The sequence below is a fragment of the Amphiprion ocellaris genome, chromosome 6 (assembly GCF_022539595.1).
Source record: "Amphiprion ocellaris isolate individual 3 ecotype Okinawa chromosome 6, ASM2253959v1, whole genome shotgun sequence".
NCBI lineage: Eukaryota > Metazoa > Chordata > Actinopteri > Pomacentridae > Amphiprion > Amphiprion ocellaris.
The window spans coordinates 3,303,998-3,317,259 of NC_072771.1; the positions used below are offsets into that span (position 1 = coordinate 3,303,998).

A 13,262-nucleotide genomic window follows, 5' to 3' on the forward strand; every position below is an offset into this window, starting at 1 on the left:
TGTATATATTGTAAATAAAGCTGCTGTAACAATGTAAATTTCCCCTGGAGTGGGGAGAAATAAAGAACTTTATCTTATCTTTATCTTATCTTAAAAAGTGTCAAAAGAGCCCTGGGCTGGATTCGAACCAAAAACCTCCTGGACGAGAGGCAGATAACTTACCACTGCGCTATCCTTCCTACTGGGTGTAACTGTTAGTTTTCGTAAATGATGGTACACAAAACTATTAAGGAGGTGAAGATAATAAAGGTACTAAGGTGGATTTCAACCGGGGACCTTCAACATGCCAGGCAAAAAACTTACCTCTACACCACCTGTCCTACAAGATGCTGCTCTAACTTTGCTTAAATGATGCTAGCAATTAGTACTGGAGCATCCAAAGGACACATAAAAAGTGTGAGTGGGGATTTGAACCATGGACCTTCAACATGTGAGGCACAGAACTTACCTCTGCACCACATTTCCTACAAGGTGTTGTTGTAAATTGGCTTAAATGATGGCATCAATCAGTACTGGAGCAATCAAAGGACAAATAAAAGGTGTGAGTGGAAATTTGAATCATGTGAGGTACAGAACTTACATTGTAGGTTTGTTTCTGAGACTGAATACACCCAATCTCATCTGATTTGCAAAGCTAAGCAGGGTTGGGCCTGGTTAGTATTTGGATGGGAGACTACCTGGGAATACCAGCTGCTGTAAGCTTTTTACTTCTCCTCACAACCTGAACAAGACACTGCTGGTCATTCACTAGAGACAGCTATCAACTAAAACCTCTTGGTTTCTTTATTATACACTCTATGAGGTGGATAATCTGCAGCTCATGCTGATTTATTGCTGGTTCTGGTTGGAGCCAAAGAACAAAGGCGTCACCTGTTGGAGCAGCTGATGTCCTGCAGCCTCTTCACCACAGAAAGCCTCTGACAGCTTCAATTCTTTACACTCTGACTGCAAGACACCAATCACATAGGAACATATACATGTGTGGAACAAAGAGCTGAGCTGACACGCAACATGTGTTTGACCATTTATTGATAAAGACATTCAAACATGTCTAGAGATAGAACACCAACGCACGGTGTAAGAAAGGTCAGAACAGACTTCACCTGCTCAGGAAACTGAGGTCCTTCGGGGTGCAGGGAGCAATTCTGAGGACCTTTTATGGTTGTGTGGTGGTATCAGCCATCCTGTATGGAGTGGTCTGCTGGAGCAGCAGCATCACGGCTGCAGACAGGAAGAGACTAAAGAAACTGGTTAAGAAAGCAAGCTCTGTCCTGGGCTGGTGTTAGACAGGAGGATGATGACAAAGCTGTTGTCTATCATGGAGGACATCTCCCACCCCCTGCAGGAAACAGGACCATCACCGGCAGCTCCTTCAGGGACAGACTGCTTCACCCACAATGTTTGAAGGAGGTCCTTCCTTCCTGCAGCAGTCAGACTGTGTTCAATCAAGCCTGCTCCCAGTAGTTCAGATCACCCATGAAGTAACTGCAATAAAATGTAAATAAGTCAATATGTGCAATTTCACATGGTTTTTTTTTTTTTTACAAGCATTTCTATTTCTTCTCTAAGGAGAAAGCATCTATTTATATCTGTGCACTGAGTGCTGCTTTTCTTTTTACTTGTTTTCCTATCTGCTACTGCCACACTGAAAATTTCCCCACTGCAGAATCTACCTATCCATCCATCTATCTATGGTCCATCTACCTCCCTACCTATCTATCCATCCATCCATCCATCCATCCATCCATCTCTCTCACAGGTGTGGGGGTTGATTCACCTGTTCTCAATCACCTTAATCCACGAAGGCCCGGTTCTTCATTCTTCCGCTCTCTGCCAGACCAGAGACTTTGAAACCAGAACCTTTCTCCTACAATTAGTCTGGTTTCCCCTTTTTGTTTTCACCTTGGTTTAGTTATCCTTTCTGTGTTGGTTTTAGTTTCATTCGTTAAATAAACTCCTTGTAATCTTTGACCTGTGTCTGCAGATGTCCTGTGACACCAATGATCCCATCTGATATTTAGCATGTTTTCAATTATTGGTCCCATTTCTTAAAAAAAAAAAAAAAAAAAAAAAAGCCCCCTGAAATCTGATCAGATAAATGAATGTGAAACTACTTTGGGTCTGCTGCAGCTGCCTCCCTCTGATCTTGTTCCTGCCCACAGCACAATCTGATCAGTGAAACACTGAAGGACAACTTCAGCATGTAAAACATAAATAAGCAAAGGCTGCAACTCGTGATTATTTTAATTTTAACTTAACTTTATGTGCTGTTCAAAAACTTTATTTTTTCTGCAAATGTGTAGTGATTCCAAATCTTGGTTATTGATCTCCTTGATTACAAAAAAATCTGTATCGACCCGGAAAAAAAACAAACATGTCAGGCACCCTATGATGTTAACTGTTTGCCTGAATGTTTTTGTTTAAAATCCTCAGTAATAACCTTTGACTGGTTGCTTTTAACCCTGTAAAACTCACTGCTGCAAAAATACAACATCAGCTTATTTTTTAATTACTATTTTCTATTATATATATCTGAAATAAACCCTAATCTGGGGTCTGACAGCAGCGTGAGGTCAAAGAAGCTGCCATCAGCTGCTGCACTTCTGTCCGTCCAGCAGATGGAGCCATGGAGCTGCAGTGAAGTGAAGAGCAGCACAAGGCAACCACCACTTCCATCCACTGACGCATTCAATTTGACTGACGCTAATGTTTTATTGACTTCCAACCACTAAACCAATAAAAGCTGCAAGCAGCGTTGGACGAGTCCTCGCATCCGAGCGGCCCAACTGGCCCACGCATATCCACCAGGAGGCGCTGCAACTGAGAGAGTAAAGTTTCAGGCAGATTGGAGCATGTACAGGCTACTTACACAGCACTTCCTGTTTCATGGCGAGAAATCCAAAATGGCCGCCAAGTGGCGCAAAGATGTGATTAGGGCTGGAATCTGATCATACATGTAAAATTTCAGACAAATTGGAGCATGTACAGGCTAGTAAGACAGCACTTCCTGTTTAATGGCGAGGAATCCAAAATGGCCACCAAGTGCCACAAAGATGTGATTAGGGCCGGACTCTGATCATACATGTAAAATTTCAGACAAATTGGAGCATGTACAGGCTAGTTAGACATGACTTCCTGTTTCATGGCAAGAAATTCAAAATGGCCGCCAGGTGGTGCTATGACAGTGAGTCTATATCGACCTATGGATGTGATTAGGGCTGGACTCTGATCACACATGTAAAGTTTGAGGCAGATTGATGCATGTCCAGGCTAGTTAGACAGCACTTCCTGTTTCATGGCGAGACATCCAAAATGGCCGCATTCTGCTGGTCACCATGGCTACACCGTCAGACTGTTGCAGAGTATTTTGATAACCTTTGATCAACCATGACTGGTGTCCATCCTGACCAAATTTGAGCTCTCTCGTGGTTACGGTGTTTGAGTTAATAGCTTTTTAAAATGTCCAAAAATGACAAAATGTCCAAAATATGAATCATATTTCAAAATGGCCGCATTCCGTGGCTCGCCATTTCCACGCCTTCAGACTTTTGCGGAGCGTTTTGATAACTTTTGATCACCCGTGATTGGAGTACATCCTGGCCAAATTTCAGCTCTCTTGTAGTTACGCTGTTTGAGTTTATAGATTTTAAAAAATGTCCAAAAATGACACAAAATTGTCCAAAACATGACTCATAATTCAAAATGGCCGACTTCCTGTTGCATTATGGGTAATGATGCAAGAGGCTTTTTTGTGCGTCTTGATGAGTTACATATGTGTGCCGAATTTCAGAAGTCTAGGTCGAACGCTGTCCGGGGGCTGAATTTTCGTAATTTTCTAGGGGGCGCTATTGAGCCATTTTGGCACGCACGCGTGCCATTCCCCTAAAATATCAAATTTTTCGCCAGTCCTGATGTGTGTGGCGATTTTCATGCGTTTTCGTATATGTTTAGGGCGTCAAAAATGCGTTTTCCCCGTCCGTAGAAAAAAGTATAATAATAATAATAATAATAATAATAATAATAATAATAATAATAATAATAATTCCTAGGGTTTCAATAGGTTCCTCGCACCACTTCGTGGTGCGAGGACCCTAATAATTCCTAGGGTTTCAATAGGTTCCTCGCACCACTTCGTGGTGCTCGGACCCTAATGATGTAAGGTTTGGCTACTGCAGTAGTGGATTAGCTGGACTGACTATTCCACATCTCCCTTATGTTTGTTGCACTCTAACCTTCCTTTTCCAGCAGTATGTGACATGCATAAATTACGTGTCCCCCTGCAGGAACCGCTCAGATCTGTTCGTCTGTCTTCGGAGGGAACTGAATTCTGACTGTTGTTCTCCCTGCAAGTTTCACAAGCCCTTAAGTCCATGACACAAACATCATAAGCTGTTTTCAACAAAGACATCATGTGCAGGGCTCAGATATTGGGACCTAACTGGGACATTTACTCAGTCATACACCAGCTGAGGTCCTGAAGGAAACAGCAGCTCTGAAGTCAGCTGTGTGAACACTGCTACTGTCTATCGTCACAGCTATAAAGCCGCACAGATAATGAATCCCAAAAATGTGAAGAACTCGTGGCGGTGAGGTCATCCCTGGGATATTTTCCCTTCACCGTGTCCCTCCTACATTCAGCAGGAACATGGATGAAGCTGCTGCTCAGGTTTAGTTTATTAACAACAGAGTTTCTTTGAGCAGTCCTGATGGGGTGACTGAGACTGGAGATCTCAGTACAGTTGTGTTGTGGAGACTGGAGAATGGTGGGTGTGTAGATCCTTTTAGTGGGTGTTTATAGTCACCAGAGACTCTGCTGTGTGCAGAGATGGAGAGGGAAGGATGAGGGGGAGGGATCATGACAGATTTAAATTTACATTTCCTTTGTGCTACTTACATCTCCAATATTGGATGGTAATGTTGTTTTGAATTTCGTTCAAAGATATCGCCTATTATTGTGACCTCTAATTTAAAGTATGTTACTGAAAGTTGTCATGAATTTAAAATGTATTCTTTTGGTAAATATAATGGATAAGATTTAGAAATTATAGTTATTTTCAAATCAGTCCGTCAGCTTCAGATGTTTTCTTTTTTTTTGAAGGAATGTCATTTAGGGTTAAATGATTGCTGGAGATCTTTTTCTCAGAGGACATTAACATCTTCCAGAGATTGAAACGACATTTTAATCAAGGATGGGTGCCAGTCATATTTTAATTTCCTGCCATTTGGACCTTCACTTTATTATCCATCATCACGATCCAGCCTCTTACCATGAAAAATATCTCTGTGGGAGCTCAAGAGTTTCTCACTAAGTTTTTTTTTTTTATTTTTATTTTTTTAACAGAAATAGTAACTGTGACAAGGACCTTTAAGAAAAAACAAAACAAAATCCATGTTATTATATGAAGGTTGGTGGCAGAATGTGTCTCCACTGACAGAGAAATTAGCACAAAGATTGCTTTGTTGTGCTTCATTCATCTCATTTCACACTGCCAGTCCTTTTGGTTCCCTAGTGGATAGACAGAAAGCTGATCAAAGGGTTCCCAAAGGCTTTTTATGTCAAGGATCCTGATTGAATTGAGTCACGTTAGAGAATGGCGCCATGGCTGCTGTTATTTAAATGATTGCAATTTGTGAGGGACTTCCCAGGCTGTGATAATTTAATTCAGAATTACACTCAAATGTCTGTTGATAAGTTGCATTGATGCAAAAACAAGTAAAATCTAAAACATCAACTCCACAATACATCTCACCTTTATGAAGGTTATAATTTTCTTTTGTGGTTCTAGCACTGTTTAAGAGAGACGTTGATGGAACCTTGTGGTTATTTTGTTGGCTTACTTCTTAGAATCTGTGCAAGTTGGAGGCTTTAGTGAAATTAATTAAATGTCTTTTGTCTGTCTTGCGAGCTCACAGAATTCTCACAAGGTTACCAAGACGTATTTTGGAAGCAGCTTTACTTACTGATGCTGTAATATTTCTTTGCTGTGCAGAAGTTGGGGAAGAAGAAGAGAAACACATTTAATAAGAGAACAGTCAAAACTGCAGAAAATACCACCGTTTAGATTTTATACTTCGAAAACAAAAATCACAAATTTCCAAAAACCATAGAGCCTGTTGAAATGTCACAAGCCCCATTTAGAACCTCGATACAGTCCCTCTCTGGTAACAATCAAGTTTTCTACTACGTAAACATGTCCATTTGGTGTTTTTTATATGCTGGGAGACAAAGCACTCAATGCATTTGCTGAGCATGTCCACCTTGATGCTGCAGTTTGCCGATGACAGTTCCAGGATTTCTTATGTTAAAAAAAAAAAATGCAGAACATGTTGAGAGGCAGGGACTTCATAGACCTACAATGGTGTAGAGATACATCTAAGCAATATTAATGCAGGAGGTAACTATTTGTACGAAAAAACCTTTGAAATATGTCATTTTGAGGTATATTTTTAGGAGGTTTTACATGATGTTCCTCCATTTGGACGTTTGATCTTCACTGTGCAGAATTATATGCAGGGTTTAACAATGGAAAGCTGTTTTCCCCTTCATTGGCTGATGGGATCAATTTCCTCTGTGCTCTGCTTAAATTTCAACTTAAGCTGCACTTACACTGGAGATTTCCATGATGTCTTGCGCAAAGACTTTAGATGAACATTTTAAATGACCCGATGTGCGTATTTAGTCCCTTCAGTAAGTGGAAGATGAGTAGATGTAATTTCCAAATAACATCCGACATCAGTTATTCTGATTCCAGCAGAGTATTTACATGTTGGAGGTCACCGACACGTCCTTCAGAGCCACAAGGGGGACTATAAAAGTGTTTCATAGGTCGTGTTGCACTCGCCGAGACTGCTAAAGGCTTTGAGTCGTATAATAGAGAATGAGTTAAATTTTATTCTTTGCTGCCATCTATAGACACAGCAGCCAGAAAGGCAGAGTTTCCACTGTCTTGCTGTCACACACACATATGTGTAGTTCACGCCGCAATTCTGCCCCTAACATACAGCTAAACCCTAAAAACCTCCCTAGTCCCAAAACAAAACCTCAAATTGGTCCTTACATAGGCAGGCATTCACGAGCTACACTTCACCTATTAAGATAATGTAAGTGTCATTGTTCCAGCTAACAAGCAGACAAACAAACAGAATCTATTGTATTCGTTTTTATTGAAAGGTGAATAAAACTGTATGTGTAAAATTAACATGGCAAAAATAAAAATGTCATACAATATGTTACAATATTTTCTGGAAAATGTCACATTCTTCACATTCCTCCTACTCTAGATGTTGCGATTTTTACAGACAAATCTCTGCAAGAAAACACACTGTTATGAAGTTATGACGCGTGGTCCTTCAATAACACCCGTTTTAAAAGGAGGGAGTATTTCATGTATATATAGTAGGAGACACACAGACTAGATGATAATTGTGCTGCAACACGACAAGAATAATTTCAAGTTCTTCATTATTATATATTTCAAAGGGGTGACGTAATTGAAGGGATGAAAAGCCAGGACAAAACACATGTGACTGAATAAGTGCTTCACACTCAGTTGCTTAGGATACAGTGGATAATGACAGACTGATAACAAAAGCTTTGGCCAAAACACTGCTAGAACATAACACAGATTCAGATGAGTGCTGGGGTAACAAGTCTCCCTTGTACACGGTGAATTACTTCTGCTTTTGCTAATTCAAGACACTTATTTTTCTGGGCTGGAAGTGTGATCTTCATCTGGATTTTGCATCTCTCCCTCTGTGTCCTCTCCGTTCTGTGTTTGGTTGATTCTGCCAGTTCCTTAGTCTGAGATGGCCTTAGGAGGTATTCCAGCTCCTCTGCACTGATGGCCACCTTCTCAGGTATTAACCATCTCTTGAAGTGTTCGAGAGCACTGTGAGGGGAGGGAGATGCACAAAGGGATGCTAAAATGAGTCTTTTTAAAGCAAAATACTGTCTGGAAGACTGGTGTTATCCCTATACCACTAAATTTGAAGTAATTCTGTTGTCTAGACGTGTAAATGGCACATAGTCTGAAGAATTTATAGGGAAATTGCAGATGAAATATGAATGAAATTCCTTAAATTACAAAATAAAGTGAATGCAAAGCATTCAGGGATACATTTAAAACAGAAATACTCCATCAGGAAGATGCTTCAAGTCTGTGTCCTACCTCTCATCCATTTCACCACCTTGGAAGAGCTCTGAGGTCTGTGCATCATGCAGGAATCTATCCCAGCATTCCTTCTTAGCCTGAGACAAGGAGCGGAGCATGTCTCTGGAGGTCACATCACTGGACTGGCCCTTTATCTTCTTTAGACGGTTCTCTGTAGTGAAAAATGTAGACAAAAACCTCTGTATTTGACATCTTGCATTAAAGCTATGACTAACATTTTAGTGTTTCAAAATTGACTGTATTGGTCTTTAACGTAAATACAATCAGCATAGATCCTGAGTATAAAGAGAAAATAAGAACTCTACCAAGAGTAAGACTGTGTGCTGTAATATTTCAAAGTGTTATTTCAATGGTTCTTGCTTGTTTGCAGCTTTTCCTGCAGTGCTTTATAGCAGAGGCTATAAAATTCATTTCAGCTGAAACGGAAACCACTAATCGGAAAAACAGGAGCCCTTTTGTATAGAAATTTTTAAAAATGTACCCTTCAAAGAAAAACTGCCATTTCACACCTATGTGAGAGGTGTTAATGCTTGTACTATTCTTTTCTAGTGAAAGTGATCATAACATGCTAAACAGCTCCCTCAAAAGTTAAATAACTAAGGACTGAAGATTGCATTGTGTAGAAACTACTATGTACACAAAATATGTAGTATATGACATTAAGCTTTAAGTGATTATTTTGACCACTGAGATAGTTTTCTGCATCTTCCTTTCTTGGGGGATGAATAATGCATTTCTTCTTAAGACTGTAATGAACAGCTGTTTTGCAGCCAGGTAAAAATGGTCCTCTCACTGGCTGCCTTCTTGTCATCTCAGAATAATTCTCTTCTTTTAGGACTTCTTGAATAATAACATATTTTGGCATATCTGATTACTATAGCTTCTGCAGAAAATAGTGGTAGCTCAAGGAATGTTTCTAGAGTTAGTTTTTTTTTACAGATTCCATGCCTCATGTTTTTAAATGATTGCATGAACTGAACTATTATAAGATTTTCTTCATATCTTTTGGAAGATGATTTTGATAAAGTTCAACCAAAATGATCAGTGTTACTTTGTAAAGAAATCAGCAGGAGATCAAATTATTATTTCCAAACCTACAAGTCAAACTCATTTGATTTTTGTGTTTGAAACCCAAACTCACCTCAGAAACACCCTAATAAAGGTAAAATAGTTTTAAAATATATAGGGGATGAATTGGCAATAGAGCATGCTACAGTGAAGAGCATTTGAGCTTTTTCAGTTTGCTGTTTTTTAGAGTACCTCTTTTCCTACTAAGTCCTACACAGCTTGTTGGAAGACAGACTGGGCTACATAGGACATGATGCAAAGAGTCATAAAGGAGACAGAGAGAAGGTGAAAGCAGATGAAATACCTAGGGTGGCTATGTAAATCTCAGAGTCCTCCATGGGTTCCCATTTGGCACTAGAGGAAGTGGTATCTGTCCCATTTGCTTGTCTATTAACCTGCACCCCGACTTGTGCTGCCGGATGAAAAGAGTCTTTGAACTCTGTGTTATTTTCTGGAGCTTCTTCAGCTCGAACCTCCGGCAGACTGGAGCAGATTTCGGTCCACAGCTCTCCGCTGGACCGAACCTCCTGACTCTCGAAGTCGTCAATCATTGTGGTGCAGTCTCTGGGTCAAACAGACGTCAACAACAGACTTTAAACCAGGTAATGTTAGCGTGTTTCTACTGTTAAAACAAGCAATTTCTTTGGACATTTAAAAGACAAGTGAAATCAAACACTGAGCTTGGTTTACATCAACAGCTAAAGTGTTGTCTAACCTACGTTATGACTTACTGCTGTGCATTACAAACGCCCTTCAAACAATTTGTCAACGTAATAAATCACAAACATGTCCTACCTGCTTGAAAACCTCGACACGTTAACCGTTACTTCGGAGTGTACGTGAATTTAACGATTAAAGTTTAGCCTCACTAGCTAACTGTACCCATGATCCACAATCTTTGACTGATGGCCCGCTTCCTGTTGGCCGACAAATGATTGGCCATTGTATCCGCCCGTCAAACTGTACTGAAAGTTGATTGGATAACTCATGAGAAATGCCTGCATCTTATTGGTAGGCGATTGTCACTCGCAGATAAGAGAGCCAGGAAGTGTGTCTAAGCTAGAAGTGACGGACGGTGACGAACTAACAAGGTAAACAAGTGCTACTGACCTCTGTTGAATTATTTTATTTGTGAGCACTGACTATTTAAAGAACCAAAATGTAATTAGAACCCGTATAATGATATTATCTGTTCATAATCTAACGTTTGCTTGCTATTATAGCTGTAAACTATGAAGCTGGATCAGCTCGCTGGCTAACTGTCAAATTCAGTTCCATTTGTGAACAGTTTGCACCGCCACATTCACGCCTTTTATTAACAGACCCACTGCAAAGCCCAAGCTGACATCTGCATTACCAAACGGGGGTGCAACCACACCGTTAAATACATTTTACAACTGTATGTGTGCCTCATATTAAGGGTTACAAGCGCTGACCATCATGTCGCTGCAGGGAGGTCCACTGTAGGAGATGCGAGCGGCGTTGCGCCTGGCAGTAGTGGCTGTCCCTATGGGTGTGCTGCTGTCCCGGACCATGGCGTGGATGTCCAGCGGCAAAACTCATCCAGAACTCATTAGCAGGCTGAGGGGTAATTGTGCAGGACTTATGTCAGCGACTTGAGCTTTGACATCAGTGTTGTTGTATTGTAGATCTTTGCTAGAGCATGTCTTGCGCTGCAGTCTTTGCTTTTCAAATATTATTTCCCATATCCTACCAGATCTTCTTTGACCTCCATGAACAGGATTAGAACTTTGGTTAGATGTTGCAGCAGAAATACTGACATTTTAAATAAGGTTGACAAGTTGAGGCCACTGAAAATCTTTGGGTGGCACACAAAAACCAAAAGCCATAACTGAATTTCAGGGATTATATTATGCTGTTGTATAGATGCTAGGCGTAAAATATGTCAATATGAGAGTTAAAAACTCAAATACGGGTATGTCTTTGTTTCTTATGTCACAGATAATCCTACTAATTGTCTCAGGCATAGACTAATACAGGTACAGTTTACATTTTGATGATTAGGGTGATCGCCGTTCAGAGTAGTCCAGGAAAAAAAATGCTGTGCAGTATTTGTGGGGGAAAAGTTCATCTGTAGGGAAAAGATCCATAGTTTATATACGATTTCAATATCTAATGTTCAGTCATTGTGTAATGATAATTTATCTAACTACATCCAATTATGGTACAATAAAATGTGTTTTCATTTTAACTGAGCTATCCATTTCCATAGATTGATAGTCACTTTAATGAATACAGAGATTGTGTTCAATAACGCAGCCACTGGAATGTATCTGTGGCGAATATGGTGCTGTTTTATGGAAAATCTCCTTAATTTAAAAAAAAACAAAAACCTAGATATGACGGAAAAATATTTTGACTTAAGACTTTCAGACATCTCCAGCTGTGATGGAGCTCAGGCTTCAGCTGTGTAACAAGTGGTTTAACTGCAGCTGATAAGCTGTGAGTCTGTGTGTGGCATCTCACCTATCTGAGGTGAAGAAAAGTACACAGTGTTGTTTACTGTCACAACCAGATCGATCTTGTCTCCATGTTGTTGATAATCTATAAGTAGAAGTAATTGATGAGTTTCCCTTGGATTGTGTTGTGCATAAATGCACACACCGCAGTGAATGAATTTCTGGATCTGTAGTGGCTATAGGAGGTGGCCAGTGAGACTTTTATTAGTGGTCATGGCCCCCTTGGAGGTGCCTCTGTGATGCAGATGTAACTGACTGGGATGGAGTTTTGTTTCTTTTAAAGAAAAGAAAAAGCACAAATCGATCGGAAAACAGACTTTGGCACCTCGGAGTTTATCCTGCACACTTCTGTCTTTCATCAATTCAGTTCAGTCATTGCCTCTTTTATCCTCCAGATCATGGGGTGATCCGCGATGACAGAGTGTTCAATGCCATGCTGGCAACTGACAGAGGGATTTACTCCAGAGACTATCCTTATGCAGACTCTCCTCAGTCCATAGGTACTCAGTCCAATCACACTTTTTAGACAAATACATACTCATGCTTATCAAAAATAATCACATGCACTTGGATCAATACACTGTGTAGAATCATAGCTGTTTCATGATCACAGATGTGTGCTATGACTCTGTGTTGTGGTATTTTGTGATCACAGGCTACAGGGCGACCATCAGTGCACCACACATGGTGAGTATAAAAACACTAAACTCTATATACTCTATATATATATATATATATATATATATATATATATTATATAATATATTATTTATATATATATATATATATATATATATACACACACACACACACACACACACACGCACCGTTCACTGACAGTTTTCCTTTTGGTGTCACTTGACAGCATGCTCATGCTTTGGAGCTGTTAAGTGACAAACTAATTGAAGGGGCCTCTGCACTGGATGTAGGTTCAGGAAGTGGATATCTCACTGCATGCTTTGCAAGAATGGTGAGTATAAACTTGACAAGTCTCCTTTAAAATATTATCCTGGGCTTAATATTTTGGCCAGAGAGTTACCATAAAACATATGAGTGAGTGTGTGACAGCTGCATTTTTCTGCTGTGTGTAGACAGGACCCAGTGGTAGAGTGGTTGGCATCGAACACATTGATGAACTGGTGCAAATGTCGATAAAAAATGTGCAAGCTGACGATGCAGAACTGCTCTCCTCTGGACGCATCAGACTTGTAGGTGAGTCAGGAGGCGTCAAACTCATACATTTTTCAAATATTGATGTTTAAGCTGCACAGCTATATAAGACTATAAAAGTCATAGCTGCATCTATCCACAGTGGGAGATGGAAGACTTGGCTTCCCAGATGGAGCGCCATATGATGCCATTCATGTGGGTGCAGCTGCAGCTACTGTTCCTAAGGCTGTAAGTACATGTTTGGCTTTTACTCTTGTGAGAATAGAATTTACAGAAACAGAATAATGTTCAAACAATGGGCAGTATATATACAGTATATAATGTTGTAAAGGTAATCTTACACAATCAAAGGTCTTTAAAATACCATCATCCA

At 40.1% G+C, this 13,262-nt stretch overlaps 2 protein-coding genes and 1 pseudogene across 3 annotated transcripts in view; 2 read left to right on the forward strand and 1 right to left on the reverse strand.

Moving 5' to 3' along the window:
• LOC111563074 (serine/threonine-protein kinase N1-like) overlaps positions 1-13,262 on the forward strand; it is a 32,898-nt gene that overhangs the window by 13,471 nt on the left and 6,165 nt on the right. Inside the window, exons 8-11 of the mRNA XM_055011339.1 lie at positions 9,697-9,794; positions 12,115-12,219; positions 12,375-12,406; positions 12,811-12,931. Coding sequence (XP_054867314.1) covers positions 9,697-9,794; positions 12,115-12,219; positions 12,375-12,406; positions 12,811-12,931 — 356 coding nt within the window. The remainder of the gene's footprint in view (positions 1-9,696; positions 9,795-12,114; positions 12,220-12,374; positions 12,407-12,810; positions 12,932-13,262) is intronic.
• Positions 7,257-10,177, reverse strand: LOC129349135 (coiled-coil domain-containing protein 32-like; annotated as a pseudogene).
• On the forward strand, positions 10,237-13,189 carry LOC111567965 (l-isoaspartyl protein carboxyl methyltransferase, like). 2 transcript variants are annotated; one of them, XM_055011391.1, is made up of 7 exons: positions 10,237-10,330; positions 10,692-10,827; positions 12,115-12,219; positions 12,375-12,406; positions 12,585-12,689; positions 12,811-12,931; positions 13,032-13,189. In XM_055011391.1, the coding sequence occupies exons 2-7, from the start codon at positions 10,710-10,712 to the stop codon at positions 13,172-13,174; spliced, it is 624 nt and encodes a 207-aa protein (XP_054867366.1). In that variant the 5' UTR covers positions 10,237-10,330; positions 10,692-10,709; the 3' UTR covers positions 13,175-13,189. The 2 variants fall into 2 exon arrangements, with proteins under 2 accessions (XP_054867366.1, XP_054867367.1); XM_055011392.1 differs by having other exon boundaries at positions 10,259-10,330; positions 10,660-10,827.

Bases quoted from the DNA above. Each gene is read 5' to 3' on its own strand.
- LOC111567965 (XM_055011391.1), top strand. From the start codon at position 10,710: ATGCGAGCGGCGTTGCGCCTGGCAGTAGTGGCTGTCCCTATGGGTGTG. The intron at 12,407-12,584 runs GTGAGTATAAAA...GTCACTTGACAG, and splicing joins CCATCAGTGCACCACACATG to CATGCTCATGCTTTGGAGCT. The intron at 12,932-13,031 runs GTGAGTCAGGAG...ATCTATCCACAG, and splicing joins TGGACGCATCAGACTTGTAG to TGGGAGATGGAAGACTTGGC.